Source organism: Lepeophtheirus salmonis, chromosome 3 (assembly GCF_016086655.4).
Source record: "Lepeophtheirus salmonis chromosome 3, UVic_Lsal_1.4, whole genome shotgun sequence".
NCBI lineage: Eukaryota > Metazoa > Arthropoda > Copepoda > Siphonostomatoida > Caligidae > Lepeophtheirus > Lepeophtheirus salmonis.
This window is the reverse complement of record NC_052133.2, coordinates 10,738,674-10,757,874: the sequence shown is the minus strand read 5'-3', so window position 1 is coordinate 10,757,874 and position 19,201 is coordinate 10,738,674. Positions and strand designations below refer to the sequence as shown.

At 34.3% G+C, this 19,201-nt stretch overlaps 1 protein-coding gene and 1 long non-coding RNA gene across 2 annotated transcripts; one reads left to right on the top strand and one right to left on the bottom strand.

Moving 5' to 3' along the window:
- Positions 1-10,503: 10,503 nt before the first annotated feature.
- Positions 10,504-14,560, bottom strand: LOC121114164 (F-box/WD repeat-containing protein 7). The gene is made up of 7 exons (XM_040708036.2): positions 13,052-14,560; positions 12,324-12,521; positions 12,114-12,269; positions 11,530-11,961; positions 11,257-11,467; positions 11,093-11,197; positions 10,504-11,022 (listed from the first exon to the last, which is right to left on the bottom strand). The coding sequence occupies exons 1-7, from the start codon at positions 14,102-14,104 to the stop codon at positions 10,856-10,858; spliced, it is 2,322 nt and encodes a 773-aa protein (XP_040563970.1). The 5' UTR covers positions 14,105-14,560; the 3' UTR covers positions 10,504-10,855.
- Positions 14,561-15,982: 1,422 nt separating this feature from the next.
- On the top strand, positions 15,983-17,530 carry LOC121115416 (uncharacterized). Its single transcript, XR_005863485.2, has 2 exons — positions 15,983-16,540; positions 16,660-17,530. It is a non-coding gene; the product is annotated as an uncharacterized lncRNA (long non-coding RNA).
- Positions 17,531-19,201: the final 1,671 nt, after the last annotated feature.

The following is a 19,201-nucleotide window of genomic DNA, read 5'->3' as shown; positions in this document are numbered from 1 at the left end:
ATCTTTTCCAAACTGTTGGGTTCCTCGCAATGCAAGGATTGGCTTTTAGGGGCGATTCCGAAACAAGAGAAAAGTTGACGGAATCTAATGAAAACAATCGAGGAAACTTCTTGGAACTTTTGTCCCTGCGTTCACACGACAATCATATTCTCAAAGATAAACTGGAGGCCGAAGTCAAAAAATTTGGTTCAGCTGGGGCAGGTTTTGCCAAATGGACTTCACCTGACATCCAAAATGAGCTGATTGAGATTATAGCATCCAAAGTGACGGAAAATATAATTGAAGATGTCAAGACTTGTGCCGGCGATGATGACTACTGGTTCTCTGTGATTGTTGATGAGACATCAGATATGTCAAACACGGAGCAGTTCAGTCTGTCACTGGGATATCTGACGAGTGAAGGCATCAAGAAAGAGAGCTTCCTCAAGTTTGTAAAAGTTACCCAGACTGACGGCAAATATTTGTTTGAGAAGCTTCACGAGGCTGTCAAGGATCTCGGCCTTAACCCCGCCCGCACTGTCTCCCTGGCCGCAGACGGTGCCTCCAACATATCCGGCATCAAGAAGGGTCTTGCCGCCAGGTGGAAGGAAGCAGCCCCACTGTGTTTCTTCATCCACTGCTACGCCCATGTCCTCAATCTTGTAGTCAAGGATCTTCTCTCAGATATAACCCTGTTGAGAAATACAATGGGGACAGTACAAATTTCATACAACTTCATTGAAAAATATTATATTATAATCTCGTTCATTATCTTCATCTGTTATTATTTAAAAAATATTTAAGGAGGTTTAAATTGTTTGACTTAATTGTATAGTTCAAAAAATTTCTCTCATTCTTGCACTGTGCATTTTATACTCCATTATACTCCTTCCTTTATGAATAGGTCGGCATTGACTTTCCATCTAGAGTTTTTCCTTTTCATTTTATTTTTCCTAATGTTTGCCTGAAGAAAATAATGGTCAGACAGTCCATTGGACGATATTCTTGCAAGATTTAATCTATGCTGTAGCATTTGCCTGTTTAAATATCCCACGTTCACCACTAAAAATCAACCGTTCACCCTTGTAAAGTGGACCGAAAAATCTTTCTGACATACGGCACTGTATATATACCCTTAGCTCGACCCCCTCTAACAGGTCCGGCCTTGGCTAGTGTGAGGCCCTATGCAAAACGAATTGTACAAGACTCTCATTCTGTGTACGCATAAGTATGATAATTATTAAATAACTGAGGCCATGGTCGACCTTAGCATGAGCGGGGGTGGATTACTTTATTACCTATTGGTTAATGCACTATACCGTACGTTTTTCGATCTTTTGTTTTGTTTTGTTTTTTCGCTCTTTTCTAAATTTTATAAAACCCTGAGATTGTTTGTATCTAAGTTATACTATCCTGAAAGTCCTTTATTGCTCCGACATACAACAACTCTGCCATATCATTATCAACTGTTAGCTGCACTGAACTATCCTATTTCAAGTTTGCACGAAACAAACTTTTTGTTGGAAACACTGGTTTAAAATATTTGATTACTAGCGATAGTATCCAATAAAGCATTGCTTGGAGTTATTAGCGATGGACGAACAGACACACTTTGCTTTAATCATATAGATTTGCTTCATTAACATAGAAGATAACTCCCCATATCCTTTCAATATATATATGTTCCCTTCTCAAGAATGAAATAATAATGATAAAGGCTTTAGAAAATAAAAAAACATTGTTTTGATTGTCAACAAAAACAACATGCACGGTAAAAATTCTCAGTATTTACAACTATATATATATGAACTTACCTTTTTTTTTCTTTTTTAATATGAGGTAATGAGCCTTCCCAAGCTTGTTGCTAAACAACATCTAATTTGTGCTGGTAAAAAGAATGCAGTCCTATTTGTCCATTCCTATATAACATTTGTTTGTCCAAGGACTGGTCCTTATCGGTCTTTTGTAATAACAACAACACCTGAAATGATGAAGTAACTAACTAAGTTTTTCAGTTGTTAAGTATTATCAAAACCTCTTTCAAAAATACAAGCATGGCTCGCTTTTTTAAATAAATAAAGACGTAGTGTATTATCCTGTTTTCATTCATTTTTATAAGTTGACTTTTGTGTTTTTTAAAACAGCTGACTCCACATATTCTGAACTCAAAAAGCTATTATGTAGGATTTGGATTTTAATATTAATTTATACCAATTAAGGGCCTTAGTTTAGAATTTTTTGTCATTTCATACTCTCTTATTGATACTTATTTAGAAAGAATTATTAAAGAATGATTGATAATTATTTTCTAAATAATAATTAATAGCTGGCAACAAGAAAAATACAGAAGGCTTGCTACCATATGTTTTCCCCCCATTTTGGCTTTCCTTTTTGACAATCGAGGTTGAGGGTAGATAAAAAAAGATAGTGGTGAAGATACCTTTTTTAACCAAGCCAAACCTTCTTCTATTTCCATCTTTCTTCTCCCTGTCCTCGCATACCCCGATGTAATGCGTCTCAAAATAATATATCAACTCTTGGTCTAAATCACGGTCATCGACAAGCTGGACAAATCTGTCAATAACATCTGCAATCGGTAAAAATGCTAACGCAGTGAAACATTTAATTTTTAAATCAAAATCGGTTCTATTACAAATAAACATACAAATCTTTGGAAATTGATAGACTTTTCAAAAATACAAGAAGGTTTGGCTTGACGAAAAAAAGTGATTTAGAACGTGTCGATATTGTACCTATGAAACGGGTTAATAAAAATCGTAATCTAATATTGCAAAAAGTAATAGCACAATAAAATCTCAATAAGAAAATAAAATTTATGAAAGCAATATTTTGGAATTTACATTCCTTTTTGATATTTAATATTATTTCATAGATATATATGTATGTAAATCATTACATACTAATAGTTTGGCCGGATTTTCGGTTAAATCTGAAGATATAATTATCCCCTAATTTCATTCCAACCCTTTGACTTTTTAATAAATAAACCATTTTTTCAGTTTGTATATATATTGTAAATACTTAGGAAATAATGTATTTTTCAGATGTAAAATAGCACTATTCGTATGAAAGTAATTTATAAAATAACCATATACTCTACACTCAGCAGTAGAGTCTAGAAATATGGAAGGACTATTCAGTATTATCTCTAATCAACAAACATGATTAATTGTTCAATTTTCCTAATTTGTTTCCAATTTTAGACTTCGAAGTAGTCACTAACAAATGGTGGTTCCTAATAATAGTTTCATTAAGAAGAATATAATCCTAATCGAAAATTTAAGCTTCTTAAATCCAAAGCTTGGAATTTACTTTTTTGTTAAGTATTTATTAATATTTAATATTACCTTATAGATATATTAATATAACTAATGAATGATTAAATAAAACAAAATGTTAGTACAAATAACTTGGATCAGATTTAATTTAAATGTGTCTTCAATTACATGTATTAATTGTAAATTAAAACGTTTTCTTTTTAACCAGTTCACTAACTGCGTTATAAAAAACATGTTTACTAACAAAAGATTAAATATGAATATGAAGGCAAATATCATGATAGCGACGCATACCTACCATATCCTCAAAAAACTTTCCCCCAGAAGATTTGGGGTGTTCTTACGAAGAGATCAAGGAGTGTTTTATTAAGAAGTACGACACTTCTCCCCAAGAACGGATAGAAATTTCAGAACTATAGTGTCATCAAACAAGTTGCGCATTTTATTTAGCTCATGGTTTTCCACACCCAGGTTTTAAAGCTACTTTGCATGAGATCTTCAAGTCATTTGCGTGGCCTAATTTGAGAGAAACGGTCAAAAAATGGACTCAGGAGTATCTATCTTGTCAGACGAACAAAGCAGCAACTCCCCCAAGGCCGTTTGGTCCTACTCCGTTTTCTTCTGATCCTCCAAGATTTTGTACACTTCACATAGATAGTGTTGAGTCCTTACCTCCGCCAAATGTTTACATGTATCTTTTAACAGTTGTAGAAAGGCCCACTAGATGGACTGAAGTTATTCCTATGTGTGATATTTTGGCTGATACCATTGTGGAGTATTTCTTTTCGGTGTGGATATCAAGATTCGGCGTGCTGGTTTCTGTTCACTCCGACAGATGAGCTTAATTTACTGGAGGACTTTGGAAGAGACTGGGAGAAGTCCTCGGATCAATCAGTTTGTTCATGACAGCATATCATCCCGAGTCGAATGGAATACTGGAAGATTCCATAGAACTCTTAAGGTAGCCTTGGCTGCAAGGATGGACGAGGAGGGCGAGTCGTGGTTTAAGGCGCTTCTGTTTGTGCTTATGGGGATTAGGGTATCCATCCCTTCTTTATCGGGAGCCTCATTTTCACTATTAGTTGGGAGAGTTCCCCGGTTACCGATGTCGTTGACCGATTCCTCTGATGCTCCAAAGGACAGGGACCTTTTCAACAAAGTGGGAAATATTAAGCATATTCCGCCGAGAATTATTTCTTAACCTTCAAGCCGAGTCCAGACTTCTCTAGATGCGCTCAAAAATCCGAGTCACGTCTTTATTAATAACAGGCGATCAAGCCAGCTTCATCTTCTACGTACCTTGGTTCATTTAAATTATTATGTAAATCCGACAGGATTTTCAAAATAGACCTGGGTCATCGGTGGAACATTGTACCGGTCGACGGTTTGAAGCCCGATTTTGGTGTTCAGGAGATTATCTCTGCTTTTAAAAACTTATTTTAGATTCTCCACAAAGGATTTTATCATTCATTTTAGGCTTTTATTTCAATTTTCTCATTTTACACTTTTATTTCAATTTACATTTTATGTTTTTATGTGAATGCTCTCATTTAGCAATGTTTTTTTTTTAACGTGTTCTCATTTATTAATGTTTTTAACTGATTGGATGATTTTCGCTTGGCGTAGAATCTAGGATGAGCACTGAATGATCTCTAAGAGCTCTTTTTGTTTATAGTAATAATATGTCTCATAGAAGGACTCTAATAAAGTTAGTTGAACTAAGATAACCAACCTGTGTAGACTTCTCCATATATTCCTTTTCATCTCTTGTTTAACCCATTAAGACCGAAGGTTTGACATTTTTTATAAATTTCATCAGCTACTTATTATAAAATGATAATTTTTTTAGTAAAAAATGAATCGATAAGTCTCAAAATTTGTACATATATTCTCTGACTTGTACTTAAAAATTAAATATTAAAATGCAAAAAGGTATACATTAAGAATATTACAGAAGAAACTCTTTTAATTGTCATCCAAACAAGAAGAAATTTGTTAAAGCCTCCCTCATATCGAAATGATATTTTTCAATAAAAAATCGATTTATAAGTCTCAAAATTTGTACATATATCCCCTGGTTATTTTTCTAATAGAGGGGTCACCAAACTTTTTTCACGATTCCCGATAATTCAAAGAAGGACGAGGGCGGCTGCATAATAATTATGTTTTGCAACTTGTAACACTGAAAGATTCATTGTCAGCAAACTTTCTCTAGAATTTCTAAGCCACATTTCATGATCTCATATTTCTCAGAGCGAAATTTTCTAAAAAATCTTTAAATATGTAGATAAATGTTTTATTTCATGTGGATGCCAAAGATTGTACTCTTTTAAAAATGCAATACTTTCGCCAAATATTACGCAACTAGCTTTCTTGTCCTTTTATTTCCACAAAGAAATACTTTACCCTCTACTCTTCATTGGAAACGTCACACTCGGTGTCCACTTATCTTTATTAAGTAGCCATAATGAAGGTTGAAGAAAACGGGATCCAAAAATGAAAGTACGGGATAGATGCGTAATTGTGGGATACCATATGAAGATGAAAAAAATTAATGTTGCTCCTGCTGATCCTACATTTACACTGAATATTATTGGTGTGTCGTTCGCGAACGATTCCTTCTTTTGGACAACTCTTTTTAATGAACGTACTTAACCGACTCAGTTGTATGAGTGATTCGTTCGTTTATACCGTAAGTTTCTCATATATAAAACATATCACTCAACCTCAATCAAAAATTTCTATCCACTTAAGTTATTATGAAATACGAATATATTGGATTTTGGAAAGCTCGCATAAGGAAAAGTTGTATAGGGAAAGTTTGTACTGGGATACTCGCATTGGGAAATACGTATAGGATAAAACTTGCCTAGTGGAAGACTCGCCTTGTTTTATTTAATATAAATAATAATCTCAATTATGTAATGGCTATTAATAAATATATGATTATAGAAAAGTAAACAAACACGACATTCGAATGGAAGTAGTGCTATTCACTTAATTATCAATTATCATTAGACTTTAGACATGATGGATTATTCATATTGGAAAAGACTCCAGGTGGAACAAATAAGCATAACATCAGATTAGGCAAGATCGGTGATTTCCTCTTGGTTGTGTGCCAGGATCTATCGGTACAAGAGGTGGTTGGATATGGTGAGGCAAATCATTGAGAGCATTCGAGGAAGCACTTAAAGGTGGGATCGTACAAGAGCACGAGGAAATTAGAGATGTAAAAAGAGGAAAAATGTACAGCTCAGTACATTTGGAGCAACCTAGAATTGAAAACTAGAGAGATGAGAACGATGTTCAGCATCTATCAAGATCTTTTATTCTAAAGATAATATTCAAATTTAAATTTTATCACAAAGTTTGGTGTTCTATACGTTTAATCAAACCAATTCAAGTTACGTCAACGAGCCAGACGAACTCACCTTGCGGGCCGGATCTGGCCCACAGGTTTTAGGTAACCTAATATATTATATCGTATATAAATAAAAGTATGTCTAAAATAATTAAGTCAAAAATTTCGTTACACTACGTTCAAAATGTGAGGCGCACCATTTTTTTACTTGTTCCTATGAATATAGCTACAAATAATAATATTAAAAGTACTAAAAATATGATAATAAGGTATCTCCATCCTCGAGAGCGTCCATAACAAAAACAGAAGTTCAAATATATTAAATATTCATTAAGATATTACAAGTTTAAATTTGTATAAATATCCATGTAGAAGAATCTACACTTCGGTCTTAACGAGTAAATATCCCATTATTGTAATGAAAAACCTAAGTTTATAAATTATAAAAGGAAAAAAATCGATTTTTTTAAAACAACTTCGAGTCCTCGAAGTACAAGGCACTTTTTAGGAGTATCTGCAAGGGGAGGGGCTGCAGGGGCAGTAGTTATATAAAATTACCATCTGTTCTAAAATATGATAGCTTCCAAAATCTATAAATTTAAAAGTTTAGATATACCTTTCCAAAAAAAAATCTAGAATTAAGTAACAATTCCTTGACTTGAGGGAGCTAACTATAGATCCTCCAGTCCCCCACTCTGCCAACGCTCTTAAAAATAGACCCCTTAATTTGTACAATAAAATGAGAGAACGGGGAATATGCCCCCAAAACCTCCTTAAAGCCAACCTTAGTTTCAGTAAGAATTCCTCCATTTATTTGCAAACTAGTCTGGACACTCAGTAGAGTGCCAAGCCTCCGCCTAAAATCAAATTAAGTTTTTTGCCTCAATTTCTTCCAAAGTTATGCATTTCTTATGTTTTGTATTACCTAGACCTTTGCCCTCAACCCTTCAAAAATTATTGAGGAGTTTTTGTGATTATATACAATCTTTGCATCAAGTTTCATCAAATTCGATCTGTAAATTTTGGTCTAATCTAAGTTACTAAGAAACAAACTAGTGGCAAAAATGTAACTTCGTTGATAATTCAAGGTTAATTTCTATTAACCTTGGATGGAATTAAAAAGGAAATAAGAGGTTGCACCATTTTCTATTGTTCCGATAATTATTAAAGAATAAAATTTTAATAATAATATTACGGAATTTTTGTTTTGTTTATATGTCTCTTAAGAGAATTGTTGAATCAAATATTACCTAAATACAACAAGTTATATATGTAAAACAGGATATTTTTGATAAACCCATGACTTCATTGTAATTCTTCACTATTATTTTGACAATCAAAGGAGGATTTAATTCATTTCTTAGAAATAATATGTAATCACTGACTCCATTTCCCCCTTAAATGATGAGAGAGGAACTTGAATCAATATTTAACAGCTAAAATTCATCTACATTATATATGCATTAAGTATGTTTCAACAATGATAAACCAACTCCTGCGGTTTGAATGCATTTAAAAGTTATTATATTGTCTATAAAGCATGTGTCAATAAACTCTTAAGAATGAGGTTTTTTTTAACTGTTCTACCTTTCGTCATTTGTGTTTCATTGTGGTCGATCTTCTTCTACTGAGATTGATTTCAAATTGGTGATAAGGAATTATGTACATATTTGATGAAAAATAATTATTTTACTGCGCAATTTTTAGAAAATGTGATCATTAAGAAACACTTAACCTCTCTTTCGTTCGCCCAACGCAACAAATACAAAGAACACTACGTTATTTTTTAAAGGTGGAGGTGACGTTTTCACTGAATATTCTTTGACTTTATATTTCCCTTCGTCATTGACGAGGAGTTATGCTCTAATGCTGAGGCACACGCATGATTACGATATGCTCTTTTTATTTTTATCTCGTGCCTTAAGTTTGGATCGTATACAAAATAATATCATATTAAACTAGCACACATGATAAATTAAAATAGCTCACCTTGGGAGTCACATTGCAAATCAACAACATATCATAGTTGTACCTTACTACTACTGAGGAGAGAGAGAGACTCTCAATCCCTACCTGGCATCAAAGACAAGTCACATCACATCATCTTCCATCCCAAAAGTGCATGTTGATAGCAGCCATGGAGTGGATTCTAACTCTATTCCTTACTTCTCTTGTTGTTTGTGCTCCAGGTAGTTCCGTTGAGGAGTTAATTCCAAATGTGACCCAAAAAGCTTCAACTCCAATTCCTCCCAAGGTGGAAACAAATACTCTAATCCCCCATCACAGCTCGTCATTCACTCCTATTACTAGTACAACCTCAACTCAAATACTCAATATCATTAGTAATACTAAACCCAATGTGACTTCTGGCCTCTCTAAAACGACTCCTCTTCCTCCTACAACGCTAATTGGGAAAGTAGTCACAGAATCCCCTGCCAAAGCAGAGAAACCCGCCTCTTCACTCAGCAATAATGACTGGCCTACAATGGAGCGTGTTTATACCTCGACAATTACGAGAACTTCAACAACCTCCAGAACGACTCTTCCTCCTCGATCCGAGACATCCCCTCACACAACAACGACACCACGAGGACATCATGGAAAAAAAGAACTAGAAGAGAATAAAGATGATGATTACATGGCAATCAATTCAAAAGCCCCCATCGACTCTTCCTCAACCTTCCGCTCCATATCCACAATAATCAATCATCAAATTGTGGATGAGCCTGTTTCCAAGTCTATAGATAATATTACTCAAATCAAGGCCCCAACTTCTAAGTCCTCACTTCTTGCTGGTCTAATATTCGGGTCTCTTTTGTCACTTGCTCTCGGATTTCTTATCTACAAGAGATTGGACTCTGCGCGACGTAGAAGAGAATATCGGCGTATGAACGATTATCTGATTGATGGAATGTATAATGATATGTAGGGATAAGACTATTGGATGGAAGGTGTAGTGTCCACTTATTACTATATTTATATATATGTACATATATAGAATCCGAACAAATTATGATAGTCTTGCATTTTTCTTTCGTCCTTAAGTGCGCTGTTTTCAAAGTATATACTTAATTATATAGACTATGATACTCATTCAATGTTGTAGGGAAAATGTGAGGTTTTCTCATCTTGACAAGGCGATCACCTTGATAATTTATCTATGATGAAAAAGGGATGATCGCTTTAAATTACAGATGCTCTCTGAATATCTTATTTTTACTTCTATCAATATTGTTGAGTAATCACAAAAAATCTTTATATTATATTATATCAAATTAGTGAAATACTATATTGTCACGTAGTTATTATATCTATATTTTATAGTCTTATCTACCCATATTATATATATTTTTATATGTCGTATTGAGAGTATATGAAATTATCATATTTCTCAAATTTCTTTATTTGTTCAATCATTATTGTATGGAATTGACTCATTTTTCTTTAAATAAAATTGATAATGACTACATATATGATAATGTGAATACGCATTGTTCTTGCAACGTATATACTTCATTACATTGTTATTGAAGGGATCTTTCTTTATTTTCTAAAATATGTTTTATTTAATGATTACTTTGTTTCCTCTTATTAAAACGGAGTAGTTTCGAGTAGCCATGCCAAACTAATAAGATTACAAAAAGTCGATGATTTTTTTTTTTTTTTTTTTTTTACACAGAGACAAAGAAAGGAATACACATTTTCTATTTACTGTTTCTTCAATAAGATCAAAGGATATTCATATACTAGATTGTCTAATTAATTCCTATTTTCCAAGACATAGCTACAAATGATCTAATATAAAAAAAATACAGAGCATTAAAACATGCTTTAATGTACCATTAAATAAAATAAAAATCGTAAACAAAGAACTTTTTTTCCATTTCATATATATATATAGAGCAAAATATATAACGTAATGTTAAATAAATTTAACTATAGAGAGAATGAAATAAAAATTCATAATTCCATGTTAGCATTAAAAAAATCAAAACTTTTTAAAGTAAATTTAATAGCCTAAAGAACTCGAACTGAACGAGAAATAAGTCGCTAAAATGCGATCTGAATGTATTTGTATTCTTCAATGTTTGGTTTTTTGTTTGTTTTTTAATGAAAAGGGATTCAAATTTTTACTATTTGTGGAAAAAACAACATAATTAAAAATAATGAAAAGGCAGACATTGGTAGGCTCCAAATTAGAGAGAGTCAACACTTATTTTAACTCATTCACGTCAAAGTCCAACACAAGTAACTTAGTCTCCTCAGTACCATTTCGAGAACCAACAGCACAAACTAGCTTGGTGGGGTTGGCTCTTATCCTCCAAACAACCCCTCCACTTCCTCCACTCTCAAGGGCAACTAAATCTCGAACAAATTCACCTAAAACAAAATGAAATAATAACATAAAAACACGTATCCTTATTAATTGTAAGGAAAAATGTGTACATACCCGTTTTAACATCCCACAACTTAACAGTCCCATCGTCTGAAGAAGTTATGACAAACTTGGAATTAAATTGAAGACAAGTCACAGCAGATTGATGCTTATTATGACCTAAATAATTCAATTGTAAAAATAAAAATGTATAAAATTTGAATACAAAACATCCTTACCAGAGAGTGTTTGCAAACACTGTCCATTCGTAATGTCCCAAACTTTGACGGTTGAATCTGCATTTCCAGACACTAAAATATTATTACGCAACTCCATACCAGAAGTTAAGGATTGGTGTCCCATAAGGGCATGCTTACACGCTCCAGTCTCAACGTCCCAAACTCTAATACTCGTATCTAATGACCCGCTAACAACGTGAATCCCATCAAACTATTAAAACAACAAAATAATCAATAGAAAAATCAAAAAGAAAAAAATGAATATTTCCATACTTGAAGGGAATAAACTCTATTTGTGTGACCAGATAGCGTATGTAAGCATTCTTCCCTCTCAGGATTCCAAACTTTTACCATATAATCATAAGCTCCAGATACAACCAGCCTTCCATCATATTGTACACATCTTACAGCAGCAAGATGGCCTGCAAGAATATGAAGGCATTCTCCAGTCTCAATATCCCATATTCTAAGAGTCGAATCTCTAGAACCAGATACAACTTGATTCTCATGGAGATGCATACAACGAACCGTTGACGTATGACCATATAAAGTATGAACACAAGTTCCAGCATCTGCATTCCAGACTTTAAGTGATCTATCTGTAGAGCCACTGACAATAATGTTGTCCCTCATTTGAGACGACCATACTCCACCAGTATGACCCACTAAGGTGCGAAGACATTTACCCGTTGTCGCTGACCATACCTGAGTAAAATCATAGATAATACATTTGTAAGTAATGTACATATATTATAATAATTTATCTCCTTTCAGAGTATTGAAAAGTGAAATCAATTTTGACAAATAGTTGTGTGAATGCATTTTTATACACTCTAGGAAAATTGATGACAACCTACTTTTAATGTATTGTCATCCGATCCTGAGACAATTCGATTGTTGGAGAACTGCAAACAAGTAATAACATGATCGTCATGACCCTTAAGAACCTTCGGAGGTCGAATAGGACGGATGCGCCAATTCATTTCTATATTATGCTGTCGCATATAGCTAGTCTAAAAAAAAAAAATTGATTAAAAGGATATATAATTTTAAATCAATCACCATACCTTGCACGCAGAATGAACAAATCCAGAAGAAAGTTTCCGTCTTTTGTTCATCATGTCCCGAACATCTTTTAAGCCTGCCTCACGGCATTTCTCCCTCCAAAGAAGATTATCTTCAGCCAAGATTCGCCAATAACGGCATGTTTGCGCTGCTCTTAATAGATCTCGAGGGTCGAGGAAAGACAATACATACAATGCGAGCTAATATGGGAAAAATACAACATATTAATACACTTATACCACATTTAAAACGTTCGAGTACAAAATATAGTTCGTGGGAAGTAGACTATCCCAAATCATGATATGTTATCCATAAAAATTAGTTGCATTCTTGATTCACTTAGACTTGAAACACCTCATTTCAATACAGGATGTCTATTTGTAGGGTGGATATAAAAAGGGAGTACTTAATTTTAGAGTTAGTCATACCATTTCTAACACTCGTTCAAAATTGAAAATAACCGAAAGTTTTGATGTAATCCCGTTAATTTAAAAAGTAACAGGAGAACCCTCAAAAAATAAATAAAAGAAAAAATAAATATTTTAATAATTATCAGGTAAATTTACTGTACGTAGAATTGAGAGTGGAAAAATATATAGGAGAAAAGTGTTGAGATTTAAACTCAACGCAGAAAGAAAGAGAGAAATAAGGAAGAAGAAAAAGGGATGACACGCTTTAAAAAAATCCATTCTATACATATCCATGAATGAATAATTAATTAATTAATTACCTCTTTAGGAAGTAAAGAAATGAAATCACGCTGAAATTGAGGTTCAATCACTTGCATCATGTGCCGAACTTGAGTAGGATCACAGGTTTCAATCAAATTATCCAACGCGTGCAGTCTTTCAACATGACTCCAACAGCCAAAAGTAGAAAGCCAATCCTTCATGGCCTTGGGAGATGGAGGAGGATTTTCAGGAGGAGGTGTAGGTGATGGATTAGGAGGAGGATCATGGCTACGATCTCCCAGAGTCAACTTTCTGCGGATAGATTCGACACATGGTCTTTTATGTACAGGAGATTCAGTTTCTTCTCCTCTATCTGAAGGGAATCGGCGATTGGGTCTGGAATCAATATCGCCCGACTTGCGTTTATGTGAGGAGAGAAGGAGTGAGGTGGATATTGTAGACGTTGAAGAAGCGCTATGATTATTACAACTATTATTATGACAATGTGACACATTCGAGGCTGCATCTAAAGAGTCTTCATTTTCATGTGTTCCAAAATTGTCATGATCTCGGACGATTTCTTCCGTCCATAAGGAGGAAGTGGAGGAACAGGGGTTCGGCCGTGGTTTGTTGGAGGGACACTCACAGACGTCGTCTTCATCCTCTTCTTCTTCTTCTTCTTCTGGGATCTCATTTGGGATTCCTTGTGAAGGATCCTCTTGTGAATCGTGGATAGGGGATGAGTCTGAGACGGGTTCTTCATCTCGGGGATGATCTGCTTCGTCCTGCCTTGTCTCTCCTTCTCCGTCCTCTTCGTCCGTTTCACTCAGGCAGGAGCGTGAGTCTGGACGTGAGTGGAGAGGCGGGATGGGAGGATGTGGCTGGGTAGAGGGGAGTGCGTGTGCGTGTCCAGAGGAGGAAGAGGACGAGGACATCCGCTCTTCCTCCTCTTCCAACAACTTATTCTCCGATCTCCAGCAACACTCTTCCAGGCTGCAAGAGGAGCCAGAGTCAAAGACCTCCAAATCGAAATCTGCTGCGGAATTGGATGGACCTGGAACGGGGTCCTCAAGGGAAGAAGCAGTCCTTATCTTGGAGGAGGACTGATGCATACCTTGTGGGTAGGGGCGAGTGGGCAGGCGAGCGGGGGGAGGGATTTCTACTATAATATTCTAGATCTCCACTTCACCACGAGTCACAGTCCAGCTCCAATCAACAATTCTCCTCGTACTATTATTATTTATTACTATCACACGAACAATCCACTCAGAGAGAGAAACACTATGACTTATTTTAATATATTATCCGTTCCGAGGTCCTCACCTCAACATTGAACACATCTAATTTCATCGACAGCAGAAAACACGAAGAATAACCCAGCAGCAAGAGGGAAACCATTCCACTTCTTCTTCTCTTTTTCCTTCTTTCTTTTCCCTCCCTGTAGCTCTCTCTCTCTCTCTCTGTTCCTTTACACATCTCCTCTCTCTATCTCTTACTCTCCCTCCTTCTCTCTCTTTCTTTCTCTCCTTACTACTACTACTACAACATCCCCTCCCCTCTCAGCAGCAGCTATTCCTTTCTCCCTCTCTGTTTCTGTCTCTATATATATTCATCTCAATCATTTATAGAATATTCTTCTTCTCTACCTGTCTTCTATGATCAACAATTCATACTCAAAGATCATAAATAGAATATTAATTCAATTAATTACTGACTCCATAATGATAATGAATTATACTTTCTGTTAAGGAATAACAAATTATTAGCTATGTAATCTAATCCACCATACCCACGACATCCCCAATATTATTATTTAAATGACAAAAGGAGGATAGTGTATGTACGAAATGAAGGAAACCCCGCCAAATGTACTTTTCGTTTCGTTCTTTGTTGGTGCTATGGGGGCGAAAAATAAAAGAGTTGTTGGGCGCCCATTTCATGCTTAGTAGTAGGTTATTATTGAGGTTTCATTTATACGTACATTCATATATAGAAAAGCGTGGGAATGGATACTTTGAAAACGACATGCTGCTATTTAAGTTTTCTGACAAATGGATTTGATGAGTTGGGTTTTGGGGTATCCGCCCATGTGGTGTACATATTATGTATATAAAATTGAAAAATATGTTGTATACTGAACAACAATTCAATATATTACTAGTATTATAAAATACCACCGACACTTAGTTATATTAATAATTATTTTACTACCTGCTAGTATAAGAGAACATTTCTCTGATATTTCTCAAAGATACCTCTACTTATTGTATATTATAGAGTTTTACCTTAAATATATATTTTTGTACCTATTTACATACTCATAATCAGACATCGTAGTTTTGCTTGTACGAAAAGGGAAATTTTTGTATAATACATTTGTAGGGCCTTTTCTAGGCTCCTAACATTGCAAGATGCTGTTTGGCGTTCTTATTTGTCAATCCATGACATAGTGACCAACTTTTTTATTTTGTCTGCACATGTCCTCTTTATATACATAATATTTTGCGAGTCATTCTAAATTAAATTCTAATTATGGGTGATCATTAGTGATGAAAATCGTGTGTATAATGGCTTGTTAAAACAAGAAACTGAAAAGTAATATGGTGAATCGGACAGTTTGAAGAATGATTTGGAAGAGATCAACTCCAATCTGCCGTTAGAAGGGAATAAGTACACGTAAACATTGACAAGAATTACAACGATGTCGATTCCCAATTCCCCTAGTAGTCCAAGAAGGACTTACCGTTTTTTATAAGAACATATGAATGCTCAATCAGGTTTTGAATATTGAATATAATTGAATCTATTTAGGAAAGGAAGTTCACTAATCAGGAATTAAATAATAATGACAACAGCTAAGGAAAAGAGAATTCCTTTTTCAGATAACCTACAAGCAAAAAAAAAAAAAAAGGCCAGCTCAAAAATACTCACGATTTACATCACTAGTGCTCATTTTTTTCTTATTTCTTGAAAAGGATATAATGGACCAATAAGAGTCGGGGTTAAGTGCAGGGTTAACCCCGTCACGGATTGATCTATTATTTAAAAAACCTGTCAATTTCTTGGCGAAACAAATTTTAAAAAAATAAACCTTTTTTTTTAAATTACCACATCTGAGATAATATAAAATAAATATCGTGGCTATGATTCCTGAGAGATAGTATATCAGCTGTCAGTATTTGAATTTTCGTAGAGGGAGAGTCGTCAACAATCTTATACTAAAGAAGAATCATGGCGAATTCGAATACCTATGGATTTTGGATCAGTCAATGGACTGATCCTCTTGGAAGGGTACATGTTTAAAAAATCAATAAATTCCTTTCATTCATCCCCATTAAAGTCATCATGATCAAGGATTCACATCGATCAAAGAGTCTATGATGTTTATGTTCTCCCTTCTTCTTCGTAGTCCCTGTCAAATCAAATTGGTCAACTTGATGTATTGAGGACACATTATTTACAATTCAATCAATACTAACACGTTATTTTTCGGAGTACTCAATTTTTCCTTTTAAGACGAGATATCACGTCTCTTGCAAAAAAGAAAGGTAGAGATTGAGAACGAGATATATCGAGTCAAATTCGTTTAGCTTTATTTTGAAAAAATAAAATTTGACTTTTTTTTCCATTTATAAGTAAATTTATTTATGCTCTTTCATCCACGTAGGATCTGCCATTTAATAAATATATTGGAAAGTTCTCGGGAAAGATGTTAAAAGAGTACATGACTGGCGAGAAGAGAACAATTGGTCAATCTAACAAGTGACTGATCAGTGTCGGTTTAAAAGGGGAAGAGAAAAATGTGAATACATTAAAATTAACAAAAAAAAATTAAATTTTACTTCTATTTTTAGTAGATTTTTGACTTTTTGAATTTATATATAAGTCCCTATAGACACTCCAGACAGGATGTAAAAAAAGTACATATCCGGGGAAAAGAGAATAGTTGGTGATCCAAATCTAATTTTGTCAAACAATAGGTTCTAAAGAAATGTATCAAATGTAAAATTAATACGACATAAGCGCAAGATAGATCAAATTTAAGGAGCTCTCTCATTAATGAAGCTGTTGCTCGTTCTCCCCATTTGTAAATGTAATTGGAACAGAACATGGGCAGCGTTAGGGATTGGAAGCCCGTTGGTAATCGTAGTTTATTAAAAGAACAAGTTAATGTTATTATGGGTTATAGATCAAAGTCTGCTCCAAATCCTAGTTGAAATGATCCCTTTAAAAAAAGAAAAAAAAAAAAATTACAATACCCTTCTTCTGAGAACATTCTGATTCAAAGAAGCTGTTCCGTACATGAAATCTGTTCGCTCTAAATCATCTGCCTCTAAGAATATACATTCAGCCAATTTGATGACCACTTCACCAAATAAAATACTAGCTCAAAATCATACACTCTCCTTAAATACGCCAGTTAGAAAGTCACCAAGGTTGGCAAAGATGTATTAATCATTGTTCTTTTGACTCATTTATTGCGTCCTTTTCATTAATTTAATTTCATTTTCCAACTGAATACACTTATATTTGTTTTACTACCGGTTCATCACTGACCAGCCTTCCTTTTAAAATTAATTAATCAGGGGTGGATTTATTTATATTCGCTTTTTGTATGTTTTATAAATGTGAAATTGTGAGCTATTATAATTTTCAAAATCACACTTTAAAAAAATATATAGTCCAATTCTTATTTATATATACAAAAGATTAGATATTAGGTTAATATCTTATGAACACATTTATATCAAGATTAATAGAAATACAAGGTTATACCATTACGCGTGTACAACTGATGTTTGACTTCCACCACGCTTTTTATTATTGACGTCATAGTATATTAGTGGTTGCATGTTTTCTCAAAATCTGTTTTTCTTGCCCAACAGTCGCTGCAATAAATTAAATTGAAAATTCTAGCAATAGTGATGTCATAGACTATGAGTGATGGCGTGTTTGGTCAAAATTTGCTTATCTTGCCCAACAGTCGGTACGAAACAACAAATTGAAAAATCTAGCAAGCTCGATTACATTATGGTCTAACCTTATATTTCTATTAACCTTGATTTATATCATACATCACAGGGATGGAAGGGATATGCCCCACTGAGATTTTATGTAATCCCCGAAATGCCCCCACCCCTATTTGCAATTTTTATTTAGTAAAATAACGTTTAAAAATCCTAACTGTGCACTTGGTACAGACCATTCAGTTATATCAAAACTGAATTCAAGTGTCAGATATTTCACCAAACTCACTTATCTCTTATAAAATCAACCCTCTGTTGTCTTCATGTGTAGAGTTGCCATTTTTGTAAGGAAAAAAAGAGTGCGAGTGGAATGTGGGAGCAAGACATTTGGTATGACTGAATTAAGAGCTTGCTAATATCAGCTGTCTGTTATATGATTGGATATATATTTATTTTATTATACATTTTTAAAGCAATTTAAAACAAAGATAGGCGAGAATTCTCACTCCGGAAGAATAATTTAACGCCAGGACGAACTATTCAAAAATGAGCAAAAAAGGAGAAAGATCACACACAACAACTTTTTCTCTTTTCTAATTTTTAACCTTAATTTCATCCTTTAAAATATGACAACTCTATGCATGTGTTGTTGAAGGTTGACCGTTACAACACAACAATTTCTGGAAATTTAAATTTCCAGATTAGGATATCTTAGGGTGATCAACAGTTCTCGTTTTGCTTCCTGTCCAGTATCCTAAATATTTTTCTTAATATCGTATCCAAAATAAAAGAACATTTAAGATGAATTAATCTTTCACTCCCTCTGCCTGAAAACAGTACTTATCGGATCGAGTGTCCCTCTTTTTTGGAGATCAAAATGTGGTCACCCTAGGACAGTGCTTCCCAACTGAACTGTTTGATGCATTTATATGTACTCCACGGTGCATTGTTAAGGGTTCCACGAGATACCACATATATACTAAATAAAACATTTGGTTCCGCAGTGAGCAAAAAGTTCTGAAAAACTACCCTTAGATATTTGATTTTGTGCCCCAAACAATCATTTATTCATAGCAAAGATAGTGATAAATAGATTTTGAACTCAAGTCCATGTTTTGAATACCTGAAACTCGACTCGATCACACAATCAAAGACACTAGACTTGACTTGGACTCGATAGCTAAAACTTACGCCTGGACTTGGATTTTCAATTTTTCCATTGGATGTCAAGTATTTTCTGAG